The 19,646-nt window shown below is 54.1% G+C and overlaps 1 protein-coding gene across 1 annotated transcript in view; it reads left to right on the top strand.

Annotated features, from left to right (window-relative positions):
- The window catches only part of COL23A1 (collagen type XXIII alpha 1 chain), a 322,683-nt gene that overhangs the window by 285,758 nt on the left and 17,279 nt on the right, over nt 1-19,646 (top strand). Inside the window, exons 6-11 of the mRNA XM_041762494.1 lie at nt 11,111-11,137; nt 12,459-12,485; nt 16,897-17,013; nt 17,818-17,853; nt 18,154-18,180; nt 18,673-18,699. Of these exons, the coding sequence (XP_041618428.1) occupies nt 11,111-11,137; nt 12,459-12,485; nt 16,897-17,013; nt 17,818-17,853; nt 18,154-18,180; nt 18,673-18,699 (261 nt within the window). The remainder of the gene's footprint in view (nt 1-11,110; nt 11,138-12,458; nt 12,486-16,896; nt 17,014-17,817; nt 17,854-18,153; nt 18,181-18,672; nt 18,700-19,646) is intronic.

Raw genomic sequence — 19,646 nt, 5'->3', positions numbered from 1 at the left:
CCACCCTACAGCCCAGGGGATGGTGACTAGAGGGGCCTGAGGGTAGCCAGGACCCTGGGGGGTCTCTGCGGAGCACCTGCAGCTTCAGTGTCTGCTGCCAGCTGTCTCTGTCCCTCTGTCCCCTGGTCTCTCGGCTGCGCCTTCTAGCTCTCTTAGACCATCTCCCTTTTGTGGTTCACACCACACTCAGATCATCACCATCTGGTCAGCTGCTCTGTCCTGCTAGCCCCTCACCCTAGCACAGTCTGCCACCAAAATGGGTACCCCAGCCTGTCTGCTACCTCCAGTACCTTCCACCAGGCCATCCCCACGTGCCTGAGCTAGAGAAACCAGGCCAGAGACCAGACCGCTCAGGCGTACACAGTGCACCTCACCTGCCCATCCTCCACGGTCCCACCCCAATGGGAGTCAGGCTCATGACTCCCTCTACCCCACCCAGGAACGATTTGTCCTGATACCTGACATGTAGCAGGCAAATGTGTAATTTAAGCAGGTATTTTGGGATCGGTTCAAAGGCATAGCACCCCCTCTTTCAGCCATGATGTATAATATGGACATATGTATAATTGCTTCCAGCACACACAGGATATACTGAGCATGCCCTCTCCCCAAAATAGAAGCCAGCTGGCTTCCTGGCCTCACCAGAATTGTAGAGCTGAAAGGGACCCAGGAGATTTTCTAGGCAGAGGCTGACAAGCCTAGCTGCCTCTACAGAGCCTGCACGTCACCTGGCTGGGGCAGTAGGGTGGGCGGAGCCTGTAGTCCTGTGGCAGGGCCACACTTCAGGAGCACTTGGCACAGCAGCTTTGTCAGGCGCGCAGACCCTAGGGTGGGAGGGCACCATCTTCCAACTTTTCTAGAAAAGTACAAGTTCTCGATGTTGTTGTAGAACATCACAATTTTAAAATGTTGCAACTAATTCATTTAGTTTGGTTTGGATTTGGGTTTTTTTGGGGTTTTTTTTTTTTTTTTTTTTTGACTGTACAGACCAAACCCAATCTGGCTTCCGGCCAGCCCATCACCATACAGAGAAGTGGGGAAGCTTGAGCAGCCCCCTTACCTCAGCAGGTTCCTCGAGCCCCACCCAGCTAAAGTCTTCATGGCTGGCTGAGATTGGGGTGCAATTAATTGGTGGCTCTACAGAGTTCCCCAGATACCAGGTCAGAGTTCCCCAGGAGGAACCGGGTACCACCACAGGGCACGAGCTGCAGCTGGGCTGGACCTAAGGGCAAAATTCAAGTCTGGGAAATCGCTGAACCAGGACCATCTTGCTGTGGCCCATGTGTGTGAGGAGCCTGGTCTGAGAAATCAGGACCACATGGTGCTGACCTGCCCACCCACTCTAATGAGGGAGCCTTCACATAGGAATGCACACGTCCCAGGCTGGGATCCCGGGGCCTAACAGCCTTGTAATTTGATGAATTGTCAACATCTGGGCCATAATTACTGGTCCCTGGACTGATAATCCTGGTAAGCCTCCTCACATCCAGGGGCCTCATCCTGGTGCAATTTGGAGGCTCCATTCCCCAACAGGAGCCGTCAGCAGGAATTATAGCCAGCCAATGAGACAGCCACCCCGCTCCAGCCGGTCTGAGCATCCAACTCCTGTCTGCATCTAAACATGGCCAGTTTATTAATTCAGTTCAGCAGAGACTCTGGCAGATTGGAAGGCCTGAGCCCCAGCTAACAGGGAAGAAGAGAACCAACAACTCCCCGCCCCCCAGTATGGGTTAAACAGCCCAGCCCTTTTGTTTTGGGGTCTCCTCCACCCCAAGCTGATGCACACTGAGCCTTTAGTGATAGACCAGCAGACTTCACTTCCCAAACTTCTTTCACTAAGAAACCTCCCCTCCTTTACCACTCCTGTTTATTTTCCCCCAAAAGATGGCTCTGGGGAACACTGCTTAGGAAATATTCAGGGTGGGTGGGGGGGAACAGACCCATGAAGTCAGAGTCCCACTGCCTGCCACTCAGAAGACCACAGCAGTTCACATCCCAGCACTGCCCACTGCATCCCCGCTGCGCCCGCCCAGGGCCAATGCAGACCCCTTGCCTGTGTCAGGTGCTACAGGGTCTTGTGCCTCGGGTTGGTCTGACAGAGGAGGAGGGAGAGGAGAGAGACCTGGAATTCCTGTTAAACTTGTCCTTGGGGAGAAGAAAGACATGTGCTCCATTTTACAGGTAGGAAAACTGAGGCTCTAGATGGCTCAGGTCGCTGAGCCAGGGCAAGGAGCCAAAGCAGCACACAGGGGCTCTCTCTGCACACCTGGCCTGCATCTCGTACGCACCACATAGGAAGCATCCCAGAGCTCTGCTGATCTGCACGGGGGTCAGGGCAAGTGGGGGCGGGGGGCGGGATATAGAGTGATTTAAAGCAGAATTGAGGCTTGTAAATAGCCGTGGGGTTTTGCGGAGGGCAGGTGTTGAAAACCTCTGGTAAATTCCATGGCTTGATCAGGCAGGAGAGGGAGCCTGTGGGAAGAGTTCCTGTGGGCACAGTGGTGTGGCATCTGACCCTCAGGAGCACCCATCCCGTGCAGGCTAAGGCTCAGAGAGAGGATTTGAACCCTGGCAAGGCCAGCACTCTGCCCACATCCATGGGCTGCCCCAGGTGCCTTCCTTCCTGCTCCTCCTGTGGGAGATGCCCCTGATCCGAGTGAGGAGACCACTGCCTTGACCAGGTAGGACCCAGACACCAAGGGCGTGCCTCCGCCCAGGCTGGGGCTCTGCTAGTCCAGACTGCTCACCTTCCCAAGTGGCCCTGTTCTGCACAAAACTGGCTTGTTGTCAGCTAGGACGCTCAGCGTGGACCCTGCCCTGCCTTAGTTGAGGCTTACCAGGCCCTCCACCCCATGGTTGTCCTTGGCTCCCTTCAAACCAATCCCAGGCCCCTCCCTGGGGTGTCTCTCCTCCTCTCAGAGCACCCAGAGCCAGGCTTGGGCTTCCCTCCAGCCTGCAGAAACACCTGGTGAATAGATGGTCCACGCGGCCTCCCAGTGAGCCTGGGGATGCTGCCCTCCTGAAGGGCCACAGGCAGGACGATGGTTCAGACCCAACTTGCAGGAAGGAAACCCGTTTCATAGCGTGTAACTCAGTGTTTCTCAGACTTACTTGACGGGCGAACCCATTCTCCAAGCAAGCCCCTTAACACTCTGCAGGACAGTGTTCCAGGGGACTCCAGTTTGGGCAAGACAGTGTTAGGGTGACCAGGAGTGGGGATCTGTCCTTTCTTGGTTCACAGCCCAGGGCCCAGCCTTTCCCAGGATGAGAGGGATCAGCTCACTGCCTGAAGTCAGGCAGGTCCATCTGGCCCCAAAGCCAGGCTGTTTCCTTCCTCTGCCCCCACTGAGTTCCCTCCTTAGTGACTCCCAGTGACCACTGGTCACCCAGCAGCCTCTTTAGGGGTCAGCTCTTTCCCCACACAAAGAACTCAGGGGCCCGGGCACAAGTTTTCTTGCCTGTATGTCAACAGAGATGAGCCCAGAACCTCCTGCCCAGACCAGGACCCCGGCTCTGGGTCAGCTTGGTCCCCAAGGCTGGCCTGGCAGTGGGGTTTCTGTGTGTGCCCCAGGGATCTGCTCAGCATCAGATTCAACGCCCAGTCTTGGTTCTTGGGGATTGAGGACCTTCCGCCTCCTGGCAGGTGTGTCCAAGAACACTGCTTAGGCTGCACCTTCTGCCTTTTTTTTTTTTTTTTTAAGTCAATTAGCCAACATAGAGTACATCATTAGTTTCAGGTGTAGCATTCGATAATTCATCGGTTGCATTTAACACCCAGTGCTCATCACATCACCTGCCTTTATCGGAAATTACAAACTTCGTTGACTTTTTTTGAGAACTCTTCAGTCCTGGGAACGAAGTGGTCTGTGATGCCAGTTAGAGGCAGGCCCTAGGAAGGAAAATTGGGGGTTTTGCCCCTTGCAGGCTCTCTCACACCCACCAGAAAGGGCCATTGGGAACACCAGGAATAATCTCAGAGTTGAAAGAGGACAGAATGCCTCCCAGGAGACAGGAGTCCCAAGGTCACTCTCAAGAAGAGGCAACAAGAGATTCCTCCTGTGGGGTCCAAGCCAAGGGAACGTCCTGGGCTCCCTTCCCCAGCGGACTTTTCTAGAAAAGCAGGGCACCTACAGCTCTGTGTGCTTTACATCCACCCAGCTGACATACTAGAACCTGGCTGGGGACCCAGTGGTGGACCAACCAGGAAAGGCTGAACCAAGACCCATGCCCAGGGCCCAGTGTGGGGTAGGGGGCTTTGGGCACCAGATCAGGTGTTCTGAACATTATCCTTCAGGAGTGAGGCCACCAAGAGGGGTTGAAGCAGGAGAGCAGATTTGCATTCTAGAAAGTTCTCCAGGGCATTGCATGGGAGAGAGTACAGGTATTAGGGAAGGGCCATAGGGATGGGGCTCAGGTCTCAAGTGTATGTCGTAGGGCTTTCATGGAATGCAGCGAGGAATGCTATGACGTGCCTCATGGGGCCAGCGACCAGATTGCCCTATATGTGCTTCCCTAGGCATCAGCTGCTTCCTGGGGGTCATGCAGACATGGTGCCCATGCTGCCCCCGGGGAGAGGAGCTGGGCAGAAGGGAAGGACGTTTGCTTTATCCTGTCTCTTTCTGCATACTTTAGCGCATGTAGCACCTTTTCAGCAGAACACACACACACACACACGTGCACACACACACACAGGCCTCCAACGCAGGGAGGCCTGCATCTCCCTGTTACAGATGATGAGGCCCAGGGCACCAGCTGGCATATGGGAAAGCCTGATCCAGTCCTAGATGTGTCTGACTCCAGAGCCTGCCTCCTCTTACCACCTTGCAAGTCTCCTGGAGCCCAGTCATAGGGCTTTCTTCCAGAAGGAGTGGCCGACAGGCTAGGGGGATGCTGCTTCTCCTTGGGGTGGCTCCCAGAAGGGCCATTTGCACTGGGCCTTGAGGAATAAGTAGGAGTTCTCCAGGTGGAGGCAGGACTGTGTGCAGGGGAGGGAAATGGGAAAGCACAGGTTGGGGCCAGGAAACAGCATGATGGGTGAAAGTCCATGGGCTTCCAGCAGCACCAGATGTACCTCCCAAGACCCCTGGAGCATCTCTTTCTGAATCCCAAGGGCTGTCAGGAGGCTGTGGTGTGACAGCGTTTAGGGGAAAACTAGAGCGAACCCAGGACAGGAACAGCCCTGGGAGAACAGGTAATGAGGATGCTGAGGCTCAGAGAGGTTGACTGGATCTCCCAGGGTCACACAGCAAGTGTGTCTGTCCAACCCAACACTCCCTCTGGTGGAGAGCTAGAGTGACAGAGGGTCCAGAGAGGGTCTGTTCAGTAGGTGAGACGGAGGTACCAGGAATCCCAGAAGGATGGCAAGGCCTGCGGGGCTCCATCCCAGCTCCTTGGGGACAACCACTTGTCAACCGTGCTGCCTATGCTGCAGGAGAGGAAGCACTGCATAGAGAGGAGGGCCTGTTTCAGCCCCTGAGCAGTCTTACTGGCTCAGCTGCTTCATCAGCAGGCTGGGACTGTGGTGCCCACCTCACAGGGCAGCAGTGAGGGCAGAGGCTGAGAAGGGTGAGGCAGGATTCAGTGGAATCCATACGGATTAGTACCAGAGCATTCATGGACTTGCCCTGGAGAGTCTCTGCCCCTGGGGCCCCAGGGGTGGGGTGCCCACTTCCCCAGACCAGCCCTGCACTGTGTCCCAGCCCCACTCAGGGGCCCCCTGAACTCATGCTGCTGCCAGTGACTGGCCAGGAAGCTCACTATGTCCTCCATCCCAGCGTGTGAAGACGAAGGAGATTAACTTAGTGCCAATATGCACCTCAGTCTCTTTTTCATCTCAGTTTGTAGTATGGCTTTTCCCTAATCCCTGCAGATTTGCAGAAGGGTGCTGTTTGGGGGCTCAATTCAGCAGGCCACGGGGTATATACAAGGCCTGAGCACAGCATCTGTGGTGGCAGCCACGCTACACAGGTTGGCCAGGGGCCCATAGGCAGCCGAGCCCCAGGGGGCAGTGGGACGGAGCAGGAAGCTTTGAGGGCACTCAAGGGCAGGCAGACTGGGTAGCATGGCCAGGAATCTAGGCGAGGCCACTGCAGGTGGCTTAGCACCCAGAGGACTAACGCACTAAAGAGAACCAAAGCACCTTTCTGGCCTCCAGCCCTGCCATTACTGGCCATGTGGCCCTGGGCAAGGTCTTTCCCTCCCTGGGCCTCAGTCTTCTCCTCTGTAGGACAGGAATGAGAACACCTGCCTTACAGGCTTCCTTTTTTTTTAAGATTATTTATGTATTTATTCATGAGCAACACAGAGAGAGAGGCAGAGACACAGGCAGAGGGAGAAGCAGGCTCCCTGCAGGGAGCCCGATGCACGCTAGATCCCAGGACACCAGAATCACGACCTGAGCCTGAGGCAACGCTCAACCACTGAGCCCCGCAGGTGCTCCTTTGCCTTACAGGCTTACTGTGCTGATTCAGACTGAGTATAGGGGCCACAAAGAGCCCCCCCTAGAAGACAGCCAGGGTGGGACTGGACCCCAAGCGTGCTGTGGCAGCAGAGGGGATCAGGTCTGGGTGAGGCCTAGCAGGGCGCCAGCATGGGGAGGAGGGGAGGTGCAGGGCCCAATTTTAGGAGACTAAGGGGTGGAAGCTTCAGGCATGTGGATCCAGGGCCATCTCCTGCTAGCCCTGCAAGGGCAGCTCCCAATGAGCCTCAGTGATGGAGACTGGGCCTAGGGCTGGGCCTAAGGACCTGAGCAGGAGCCCCCAGAGCCTGGACCCTGAGACTTTGGAATGGCCTCACTCCCCATCTCCTGGGATGCTGTCTGCTCCCAGGGCATCACCCTAGTCCAGACCCTCAGCTGACCTCGAGGCTGGTGGCCAGAAGCACTTCAGAGATGCATGTGCAGAGTTGCCCTGCTATCCTGCCTGGAGTGAGGCCCTGGTGAGAGTGCCTCCAGGAGCAGCTCTTCCTCCAGCATCTGGGAACTTGGAGGTTAGCTGTCCTGGGGCACGGAGGTCTGGTGATTGAGCTAAGAAGATTGGCTGCTTGCTGCTGGGCCCAGCAGGCAGGGCTGCCAGCTTCCAGGCAGCATGCAGGTCTGAGAAAAGAGACTGGCTTCCCGGAGCCATAGTGTCTCCCAAGTGGAGGAGCCAGGGAAGGACTCTGCAAGAAGAGGGAACAGCCCATGCAAGGGCATGGAGATGGGAAAGAAGCAGAGAGCTTGGGAAAACCAGGGACACAGGGCACCCGAAAAGCAGAGGCTGGCCTTGGTGGTGAGGAATCCAGTGCTGGGCCAGGGAGTGCAGCTGCAATGGTGACAGGGACAGACCCATGTGAGGGAGACCAAGCTGGGAGGTTGACGCTGAGGCAGAGCGGCCCCTCCGCTTGCAAGCCCCCTGCCTCTGGGCTGCTGTCTCTGCCTACAGTGCCCTCTCTAAAACCCCAGATGTTACTTTTCTCGGGGTAGCATGCCCTCATCTTTCCCAGTACCCCACAGAGCCTGGCAGGCTGTCACCCTGCTCAGAGCTGGTGGCACCCTTTGTCTTTCCTGCCCCTGATCTTTCCTCTTTATGCCAGATGTATCTGCACATGCTTCATCTTTGTAGCTACCTTCCTTGGCTTGACTCCACACACATTTAGAGGCATACGCTTTGTACCAGGCCTCATCCAAGCACTGGAGACATGGGGATCAAACCCTTTCCCTGGATGCACTGGAAGACGTGTAGTCGGCACAGTGACAATGCATGAGGTCCTGTTCACGCTAAGGATGTGCTGGGTGTGGGGACGGCTGGCCTGACTCTGGGAAGTGGAAAAGCCCGGAGGGTTCACAGAAGAGGAAGTGACTGAGCTGAAAATGGCACGCAAGGGGGTGAAGGGTGTGCCAGCCAGGCAGGGGACATGTGCAAAGGATGGAAGGAAGGAAGGAAGGAAGGAAGGATAGGTGACTGGATGGATGGATGGATGGATGGAAGGAAGGAAGGAAGGAAGGAAGGATAGGTGACTGGATGGATGGATGGATTTATGAATGGTTGAATAGAAGGACAAATGGATAGATGGATGGATGGAAGGAAGGATAGGTGACTGGATGGATGGATGGATGGATGGAAGGAAGGAAGGAAGGAAGGATAGGTGACTGGATGGATGGATGGATGGAAGGAAGGATAGGTGACTGGATGGATGGATGGATGGATTTATGAATGGTTGAATAGAAGGACAAATGGATAGATGGATGGATGGATGGATGGAAGGAAGGATAGGTGACTGGATGGATGGATGGAAGGAAGGAAGGAAGGATAGGTGACTGGATGGATGGATGGAAGGAAGGATAGGTGACTGGATGGATGGATGGATGGATGGATGGATGGAAGGAAGGATAGGTGACTGGATGGATGGATGGATGGATGGATTCATGTGGAGGACACAGAGGCAGGCAGCTCTCTGGAGCCTCGCTTATAAAGAGACTACTATCCCATTCATGAGCTTCCACCCGCATGACCTAATCGCCTCCCCAAAGCCTCACCCACTCCCAACACCATCACACTGGGGGTTAGGTTTGAACACATGCGTTTGGGGGAGACACGTTCAGTCCCTACCAACTTACATATGGCAGAACCCAATTTGAACTGGCTTTAAGAAAAGCTGCTGACGAACAGAAGTGGGCAAGGGGTTGGTGGTTTCAGCTTTAGACCCTTTGCCTTGTTTTTTCTCTCTGTCTCTCAGTTCCGACTTCCTCTCTGTTGGCTCTTTTTCAAGCCACATGGTACCCCCAGGAGCTCCACCTTAGCCCCACCAGGAGAAGAGAGCCCTCTTTCCCCCAAAGGGCCACCATTCAAAGTTCCAGACATGATGCTCATCCCTGAACCAGTCACCCTGGTTGAGGGAATGTGACCACGCACCTGTGCGCAGATGGATGGATGGATGGAAGGAAGGAAGGAAGGATAGGTGACTGGATGGATGGATGGAAGGAAGGATAGGTGACTGGATGGATGGATGGATGGATGGAAGGAAGGAAGGATAGGTGACTGGATGGATGGATGGATGGATAGATGGATGGATGGATGGATGGATGGATTTATGAATGGTTGAATAGAAGGACAAATGGATAGATGGATGGATGGATTTATGAATGGTTGAATAGAAGGACAAATGGATAGATGGATGGATGGATGGAAGGAAGGATAGGTGACTGGATGGATGGATGGATGGATGGAAGGAAGGATAGGTGACTGGATGGATGGATGGATGGAAGGAAGGATAGGTGACTGGATGGATGGATGGAAGGAAGGATAGGTGACTGGATGGATGGATGGATGGATGGAAGGAAGGAAGGAAGGAAGGAAGGAAGGAAGGAAGGATAGGTGACTGGATGGATGGATGGAAGGAAGGAAGGAAGGATAGGTGACTGGATGGATGGATGGAAGGAAGGATAGGTGACTGGATGGATGGATGGAAGGAAGGAAGGAAGGAAGGAAGGAAGGAAGGAAGGAAGGAAGGAAGGATAGGTGACTGGATGGATGGATGGATGGATGGAAGGAAGGATAGGTGACTGGATGGATGGATGGAAGGAAGGATAGGTGACTGGATGGATGGATGGATGGATGGATGGAAGGAAGGAAGGATAGGTGACTGGATGGATGGATGGATGGATTTATGAATGGTTGAATAGAAGGACAAATGGATAGATGGATGGATGGATGGAAGGAAGGATAGGTGACTGGATGGATGGATGGATGGAAGGAAGGATAGGTGACTGGATGGATGGATGGATGGATGGAAGGAAGGATAGGTGACTGGATGGATGGATGGAAGGAAGGAAGGATAGGTGACTGGATGGATGGATGGAAGGAAGGATAGGTGACTGGATGGATGGATGGATTTATGAATGGTTGAATAGAAGGACAAATGGATAGATGGATGGATGGATTTATGAATGGTTGAATAGAAGGACAAATGGATAGATGGATGGATGGATTTATGAATGGTTGAATAGAAGGACAAATGGATAGATGGATGGATGGAAGGAAGGATAGGTGACTGGATGGATGGATGGAAGGAAGGATAGGTGACTGGATGGATGGATGGATTTATGAATGGTTGAATAGAAGGACAAATGGATAGATGGATGGATGGATGGAAGGAAGGATAGGTGACTGGATGGATGGATGGATGGAAGGAAGGAAGGAAGGAAGGATAGGTGACTGGATGGATGGATGGAAGGAAGGATAGGTGACTGGATGGATGGATGGAAGGAAGGATAGGTGACTGGATGGATGGATGGATTTATGAATGGTTGAATAGAAGGACAAATGGATAGATGGATGGATGGATTTATGAATGGTTGAATAGAAGGACAAATGGATAGATGGATGGATGGAAGGAAGGATAGGTGACTGGATGGATGGATGGATAGGTTGACTGGATGGATGGATGGATGGATTTATGAATGGTTGAATAGAAGGACAAATGGATAGATGGATGAATGGATTGATGAACAGGTGGATGGGTGGGTGGGTAGATGGCAGGAAGTAAAGATGGTTGGATGGAAAGAGGTAATAAGTCAATATTTGTACCAACAGTCGGATGCATGAGAGAGTAGCTGAGTTAGTGGGTGGCAAATTCATGATGGTCGAGCAGATAAGGGAATGAAGGAATGAATGAAATAAAACAAGTGATTGAGGAGTGGTCAGATGATATGTGCAGTATTAAAGGATGGAGGAATGAAAGGACCGCCTGGATGGACAATTGTTAAGTGAATGAATGAGTAAAAGCACTACCCACTGAAGGGATAATGGAGAGTTAGGGTTCAGCAGCCACTGGGCACAGCAGGTTCTGAGCTGGGAGGGCTCTGCTTTCACAGGGGAAGTGACAGCACATGTGCCCCTACCCCAACTGAGAGGTACCAGGGGGACCCCCAAGTCCCCTGCCTCCCTCATGCAGAAGACCGAGGTCTTGTCCAGCAAGGGCAACCCTCATTAACAGCAGACAGACTTAAGTGCTTCCCCACCCAGCTCAGCCTCACAGGCCCTTCTGCCCCCAAAGCCTTAGGGAAACCAGAAGGGGAGCCAGCCCAGTCCTCCTCGCTCATGCCTGTTCTTTCTGCAACTTTTTTCTCCAGGGACTTCCAGGGCCCAAAGGGGAAAAGGTAAGTGATGCTGGAAGCTGTCTGGATGTAGATATGATGAAGGACACCAGAAAACTGCCTCCAAACCCCAGCTCCAGAGTGTGGCCTGGGCATGTCATATCCCCTCATAGAGCCTAAGTTTCCCCATCTGGAAAGTGGGACTGATAGTGCCCCTGTCCTAGTGGTTACAAGGTTATGTTTAACAATTTAAAGTCCCAGAGGGGTTACACTGGAGTTCTCCCAGCACCAGAACATGACAAAACTCAAAGCACAGTCTTCCCAGAATGAGAAGCTTCTAAAGCAAGTAATCATGAAAGGGGGGTGCCAGGAGAGCCCTGGGCAGGGGTGATCGAACAGTCACTGTGGGTGGTGTTCTTTGCGAGGAGTGCATGCCCCCCAGGAAAACAGATGATAGACTGCTGCCCCTGTGATCTCTACAGCCCCTGAGAGAAAGGCTTCCCTGACATTTGGCACTAAATGAGACCTCCTAGTGCCTCAGAAGGGGAGAGAGGGGAGACCCAGTGTCCCACAGCAGGATCAGAGCAGGAAGGGCCCAGAGCAGACGCAGCTGTGGCAGGATGCTTCTAGGGAAGGGCTGGGTGAACAGGGCCGCATCCACCCCAGCGCCCCGCTGGGGTGGGATGTGCGTGCTGAGATGAGGGCAGCCAGGGTTCCAGCCCACCAACAGAGCTGGGCCGGACGTGGGACCCAGAGCTCAGAGCATCAGGTTTGCATCAGGACTCCACCACCAACTGTATGGCTTTCAATGGGTTAGCCGGCTCTGCGGGCCTCAGTTTCTCCCTCTGTCAGCTACAGCAACCTCACAGAGCCACGGGGGAAGACTGCATGAGGTAATGGTCTGAGTGTCCTCTGTAGACATGAGGCACACTTGCGGTTGGCAGGAGCGGTGATTTCTTCCCTGCTGGCTCTGGCTGAACAAAGCAGAGGCTTTGAAACCAGAGACAACTTGGTGTCTTGGCATCTATCACTGCCCCCAAACTGGGTGACTTAAAACGATCAAGTAATTGCCATGCCTCACTGTGTTGAGGTGCCAGGATTCCAAGAGGACGCAGTGGGAATATTTTATCTCTGCTCCACCAGGTCTAGGGGCTGGCGACAGACAGCACACCCTGCATCCGCTGGCTGTGTGACCTCGGGCAGGTTACTTAGCCTCTCTGTGCCTCAGTTTCCTCATTGGAAATGGAGATTAAAAACAGAACCCATGTGTTTGTTACACTTTGGTGAGATGATGTGTGTAAAACAGAGCACAGAATAAACCCTCAATACACATGACAAAGTAATAATAGTAGCAGTGATCTGTCTTCCTGTCTCTTATTCTTAGGGCACACCAGGAGACTTTGGCCCTCGGGTAAGAACTGATGCAAGACCCCCTCACCCACCCCATGTACTTTGTGTTATTGTATAATAAGGCACATCTAGCATTTCTTCTGGGTCCTTACACATATCACACAGGTCCACAGGCTCTGCCCACTACCCACACTCTGTCCTGTGTGGTTTCACTGAAGTGGCTGCTGGCTGGAAGCCCCAGGACCTGGGCTAGCTGAGGCTACCCCCCACTGCACACATGGGTGTCTCTAGCAGACAGACATCCCAGTCATACTTACCACCATGGATGGGGGCATGGAGGAGGGAGGTACAGTGGAGCTAGTGCTGGCCCCAGACCATCCATGGCTGGCACCCTGGGCAGGTTACAGGATCGGCAGCCTTGAACCTAAAGCTCAGCTCTGCCATTATCAGCCCACATAACCTTGAGCGACTCGCTTTCCCCTCTGAGACTCCGTTTCTCCAACTATGGTAGGTGGGAGTGACAGCCCCTGCCCCATGCTGCTGTGGCAGTGATAAAAGTAGGCACCCAGCACCCAGCGTGGGGACAGTAGATAGATCCCCTGGCCCACAGTGCCTCCAGGACCCAAGGTACCCAGAAGTGCTTCGTGCCAATCCTGGGATCTCTTCAAAAAAGCAGAATGGAGACCCCAGTGGGGCAGGCCCCACAAAGCAGATCTAGGCAGAGGGTCACTTAAGTGGCCCTTGACGCATGCCACCCCCCCTTCCTGCCACAACAGGGGCTGAGGTCTGACTGCAGCTGCCCAGAGGAGGGCAGCAGAATGGCGTACTCCCAAAGTGTTTTCTTTTTCTTTTTTTTTCTTTTTTTTTTTTCGTTTGTTTTTATTTAAGTTCGATTTGCCAACATATAGTATAACACCCAGTGCTCATCCCATCAAGTACCCAAGGTGTTTTCAAGAAGGTATATGGGGTGGAAATTGTAGCCAGATGAGTGAGTCACCCCCAGCTGGCATCTGCAAGCACTGGAGGCAGGGATGGAGCAAGGGTGGGAGGTGGGCACTGAGTGTGGGGGATGGACAGGAGAAACAGCTGCAGAGCCAGGGGTGGGCTGGGTCCCAGTCCCAGCTCTGTGGCCATGACATAGCTCTGAGCCCAGTTTGTGCAGCCAGGTTAGGAGGGCCCACACCACAGGGGCTTGTGAGTAGGAGCTGAGAGCACCGGGCTGGCCAGGCTGAGTCCCCAGGACCAAAAGCTGACACATTGTCCCCAAAGTCATAGAAAGGGCACCCACATTGAATTTTGTGGCTGCCAAGAAAAATTCTTTGCTCACTTTCTAGTGGATGTGTGAAAGCTGATCTTCTAAAATGGAGTGCTCAGTCCTCAACACACTAGAACTCACCCAGCCTGGGAGTCCTGAGAGATTCTCCCCAAAGCCTTCTCTCCACTCTTCATGGGTATCCTCTTGTTGTCTCAGTGTTGTTTTGTTTTTTTAAGACTTTATTTATTTATTCACGAGTGACACAGAGAGAGAGGCAGAGACACAGGCAGAGGGAGAAGCAGGCTCCCTGTGGGGAGCCCGATGCTAGACTGGATCCCAGGACCCTGGAATCACCACCCAAGCCAAAGGCAGACCCTCAACCACTAAGCCACCCAGGTGCCCTGTCCCAGGGTTCTAGCCATCTCTGAAACAACTGACACCCTAGAAAGCTCTGAGCCTTAAAAGGACAATGTGTCACTGTCCATCAGGATCCTGTGGGGCAGTGGGAGGGATCTCTCTCATCAAAGGCAGAGGCTGCTGGCACCACCACCCCCACCACCACCCCTGGCTCGGTCAGTGCGGCTGTTGGCTGGGAGCTCGGCTGGGGATGATCTCTGCAGTCAGGGCTTCTCCCTCCATGGCAGTGGGCTTCCTCGAGGGGCATCCCAAGACTAGCATTCCAGGAGGCTGGAAACTACCTGCCAGGCCAGTGAGGAGCTATATCTGGAGCAGACATGGCATCCCTTCTACTGCGTACGATCTGTCCCGTCATTCATGGGGCCCATCCAGAGTCAAAGTGGGGGAAGAGGAGCATCCCCAGCCCTTGATGAGGAGTGCTGGGGTCCCATTGCAAGGGGCCTCTGGGATGGGAAGGGGCGTAGCAGCCACCTTTGGAGAACATCGTCTGCCTCTCTCGGTTGCTGGGCTGGGTTAAGTGATTTTGTCTCCAGAAATCACCTCATCCTTTTCTAAATGACCTTTCTGCCTTCCTGACCACACAACCTGCTCACTGGCTAGATGGTTTTCCCACGGCTCCATCCGGGCTTTATAAGTAGAGAGCATCATGTGTACAGCCGCCGCATCTTCAAGGTAGCCTGGCCCAGTGGCGTGTCCGGGCCTGCTGGTTTGTGTGCTCCCTTGACCCACCCCTGTGTTTCCAGGGTTAGACCTCAGCCATCCGATCCCAGCGCACAGACAAGGCAGCTGGCCAGCCTCATGTCCCAAGTACTCAAAGCAAAGCCTAAAAACCTCTCCTGGGGCCTGCTCAAATGTCTGAACCCATATTCCTCCTCAGTGCATAGAGTCCAGGCCAGTGGCCCATTGTGGGGCCCCTGGGCTGTGAGGGGGAGCAGAGCGGGGTGGGTGGCTTCAGATTCTTCCTGACACATCATAAAATGAAACTGCAGTTACCCACCCCCATCCCACCCACGCACGGGCGAGCTAACCAACCCGGCGGTTTTCTTCACCTTGGACTGGACTCATAGCCTCTTGGTCGGGACCCTGGCAGTGTCACACCTGAGTGGTGGACACTGAGCGTTCCACTTAACTTTAATTGGGAAAACAAATGAGCTGTCTCTGAGGTACACTTGCCTAGAGAGGCGAACTTTCGTGTCATGGGATCTGAGGGTTACAAATGTGTCAAAAAGCTGTCGCTTGCCTCAGTGGCCAGAGGAAGTGCTGCCTCTCCTTGCTCTGTAACCCTGGGTAAACCATCACCCTCTCTGTGCCCTACCACTCTATCTTTAAAATGGGACAATAGCAATGCCCTGGCCAGGTGGTCACAAGGGTTGGGTGAGCCAGCTTTTGGGAGGTGCTCCCTCCCTCATCAGTGCTGGGCTACACAGCAGGGGTCCCTCCACAAGCAGCTTCTTCCTTTCTTGGCCATGGGACATTTGGGGGCTGCTGTCCCTGTGAGCCAGGCTTGCCCTGTTGCTATACCTGACGCCAGTACTGGAAACGTAGCACTGAGGCAATAGGAAGTGCCGATGGCACCGTGTCCTCCCTCCTTGCAGATGTGGCCACAAGGCGAAGGTTCTGGATGCCTGAGGTCTGACCTAGTACTAACATTGGGTCCTTGAGTCGGAGATAGGATGCTGCATGACAGGGACCATATGACCCTTCGATGTTCTTCTTTCTTTTTCCCAACATTTTATTTTATTATATTTCATTATGTTTATTATATTTATTATATTATTATAATATTTATATCTATATGTTTATTATATTTATATATTATATATACTTATATTAAATATATTATTTTTTACTTTATTATTTTATTATAACTGTAGGTGTACAATTAGTTGTAAGAAATAATAGCCCGTGTACCTGTCATCCACTTCCCCCCAGCCCCTCCCAGTGGTGTCACCTTGCCTCCCCAGAGCACAATCTCACAGCCAGGAAATTGTTACACTCCCCTTGCTTTATTTGGATTTCAGCCATTTTACTCCTCTGGGTGTCTGAGTCTGGTCGATGCTATCACACCCATAGATCCCTGGTGCTGCCACAGTCACCTCCCTCCCCCCCCCCCCCATCTCTGACCCCAGGCCTCCATTAACCCGTGCCCCATCACTGTGACTTTTCCATGTCAACAGTGTCGTGTAGATGCAGCCATACTGTAGGTCATCTTTGAGATTGGCTTATTGGCATTTGGTGTCATCCCCTTGAGATGCATCCAACTTGTTCACACACTGAGGGACATTTGGGTCGCTTCCAGTGTGGGGCCCCCACACCTAGAGCTGCTGTGAACCTGCATGTGCAGGGTTTTGTGTGAGCCTGAATTTTTCTCTCTGGTTGAGCACCCAGAGCACACTTCCATCACCTAAGAAAGTAGGAGCTGACCAATGAGGAAGGTCCTCCAGGACCTGGAAAGGTCCTTTCCAGGAAGAAGGGGGCCGCTGGGGCCCACATGCTTGCTTCTGCACCCAGCGTGTCTCATCTCTTCTCATCTCTCATCATCTCATCTCTCAGCTGGGCTCCAGGCCCATCCCTTGGGGTATAAGAGGTCCAGTTAGCCTCTTATGCCAAAGTATGGGGACCTGTCCCTTCGTGTGGCCACTAAGAGGTGGTGAGAATCCCAGTGACCAAATGGTTTCCTCTGAGCCCACCAAGGGCTGGGGAAGGGAAGGCATCAGGCTGTCTGTCTGTGGAGGCTTCTCTCTGGAGACTGGAGCCCCTTCCCTCCTCCTCACAGTCCACCGGGCCCCATCTCTTCCAGGGAGACCAAGGGCAGGATGGAGCTGCTGGGCCTCCAGGGCCCCCTGGACCCCCTGGGGCCCGGGGCCCTCCCGGCGACACTGGGAAAGATGGCCCCAGAGGAGCACAAGGCCCAGTGGTAAGAGAGGACACGGAGGTGGGACACCCCAGACTTGGTTCTGTACCTTCCCAGACTCCAAATCCTGACCCAGAAACATCCCCAGCCATAGCCTATTCCTAGTCCAGACCCAGGCCCTTGCCTAACCCCAACCCCAACCCCAATCCAGCACAAATCCACTACAGCCTCATACCTAAATGCCATTTAAGACCTTGATCCTAAACTCACTCCCAAATCCTGGTCCACACCCTCATTTCTGGCTATTATGCAGACCCTAACTCTGATCCCTGACTCCAAACCCAGCTCTTACCCTACACTCTAACCCCAAATAGAGCCAGAGACCCTAAACCTGACCTTGGCTGCGATTTCAGCCCTGAGACCCGTATGTGGTCACTTCCTCCACAGGAAGTCCCTCTCTGTCCCTCTCTCCCCCTCCTTTCTTCCTTCCCTCCAGTACTAACTAGTTAGGCTCAATTGTCCTACCCAAACCCCAGAGGCCAGACTTCATTGTAAGCCCTTCCCCTAAGGCAGGGACTCAGTCCTGTGCTTCCCCTCACATGCAGAGCTAGCTCCTCCACCAGACTGCCACCAGGGTCCCCTCTCAGGGCAGCTAGCTACTCCACGAGCTCATCCACTCCTATTCCTGTGGGGCACCTAACTCCCTGAGCCTCAACGTTCTCATCTGCAAAGTGGGAATGATGACAGCCACTCACAAAACAAGAGACCACTTGGAGCCCTGGCCCAGGGCCTGGCAGGGGGAGGGGGCTCAGTGAACTGCAGAGCCCCTGCACCCCCTTAAGAGGCTCCCCGCTTCTGCCTCCTCAGGGTCCCAAAGGAGAGGCTGGACGGGACGGCGACATGGTCAGTATCCGGGGGCTGGTAGGACCGTGGTGCCCAGCCCGGAAGCCCCTGTCCCACTCACAGCCAGCAGTGGGGAAACAATGGGCCAGGCCCCCAGCCCTGCAGCGCACCCACCACACTGCTCTCAATCTGCAGGGAAGCGGCCCTAGGCATGGGGAGTCGGGAGGCGGCCTAGAGCAGGCGAGGCCCTACCCCCTGCTGTCTGGCAGCTGGTGTTGTCCTTTATAAACTGAACATGAGGAAGACACCCAGAAGCAGCTCCCAGCAGCCCATTTAACACTTTCTCTTCTCTTGTTCCAGGGCTTGACAGGACCCCCAGGCCCCAAGGTGAGTGCTCCTCCCTGTCCCCTGCCCCAGGCCTGGGATGCATGGGCTCCCCAGTGCCCACCCCCCCACACCCCCCACACCCCCCACCCACCCCCACCCCCCGCCAGCTGCCAGCCGCAGGTCATTCTCTCCCTGAGCAGGGGTGGCAAGGAGAGCTGTGGCCTGCCCCAAGGGGAAAGGCTTTCCTTGCTTTTTCCCTCATCTCGGAAATACCCCTTGAGGATGGGGCATCACATCCCCACTTCCTCAGGCAGTGACTCATCCAGGGTCACTCAGCTTGTGGGTGGGGGGCCAGGGGAATGGGACCCAGTCAGGAGTGGAGGCCAGCACTGTCCGACCCACCATCCATGTGTACCCCTCTAGGGGCTGGGGGTTTCTGGGCTGTACCCAGTCATTGGGGCCACTTCCACCAGAGGAGCAGGTGGCCTGGTTTTGGGGCCATGCTCTGAAGGCTCTGACCTCTCTCTTGCACTTCCCCTGCATCCCCCTCAGGGTGAGCCCGGCATTCCTGGAAAGAAGGTGAGGGGTGCCCAGGAGGGGCTTCTGGGTTGGGGGTGTGGGCAGTAGCTGGGGAGATGAGCAGGGGCTCCCCATGGAGCAGGACCCGGGCGGGGGCGGGGGGGGGCGGTGGCGGCCACAGGGAAGTTGGCACCAGCCCTGAGTCCTCACTGTGGATGGCTGCTCTGGCCTCCATCTCTGAAACCAGGATGTTGTTTGTTCATTCACTTGCTCGTCCTTTCCACAAACACAGCAAATTTGTTCCTACCTCAGAGCCCTGGACAGTGGTTCTCAAGGTGTGGACCTGGGGCCAGTGGTATCAGCATCGCTAGGGGCTTCCTAGACAGGCACATTTGGGGGCCTACCTCCGAGACACAAGGGGTGGGCCACGGGGATATAGGGATTTACAATAAATCCATATTTGGTCTCTGGATTTCTGGAACAGTGTGCCTAAAACCCTTGGAATATCCTGAGTGATTAACCTAATTTGAAGATGTCTTGTTATGTGAATTAGGTGACTTTGGGACCACTCCACCCCCACCCCTCCACCCCTCCAGGGTTGGAGGTTGAACCAGTCTCACCAGTGGCCAGCGAGCGATTTAATCACTCATGCCTATGTCATGATGCCTCCATAAAACCCAAAAGGATAAGGTTCTGAGAGCTTCTGGGTTGGTGAACACATGGAGATTTGGGGAGAGTGGCTCCCCTAGAGAGGGCATGGAAGCTCCCCTTCCCCACACCTTGCCTGATGTATCTCTTCCATCTGGATGTTCCTGAGTTCTATCCTTTCTAATAAACTGGGAATCTAGTAAGTGAAGCATTTCCCTGAGTGTTGTGAGCTGCTCTTGCAAGTTCACAGAACCCAAGGAGGAAGTAGTAGGAATCTGCAATCTATGGGGGTTGACCTGAAGCACAAGTGACAACCAGGCTTATTCCTGGTGCCTGAAATGTGTGGGTTAGTGGGAAAG

The sequence above is a fragment of the Vulpes lagopus genome, chromosome 7, assembly GCF_018345385.1.
Source record: "Vulpes lagopus strain Blue_001 chromosome 7, ASM1834538v1, whole genome shotgun sequence".
In the NCBI taxonomy this organism is placed as follows: domain Eukaryota; kingdom Metazoa; phylum Chordata; class Mammalia; order Carnivora; family Canidae; genus Vulpes; species Vulpes lagopus.
The sequence above is the reverse complement of the archived record's forward strand: the minus strand, read 5'-3'. Positions and strand labels throughout refer to the sequence as shown.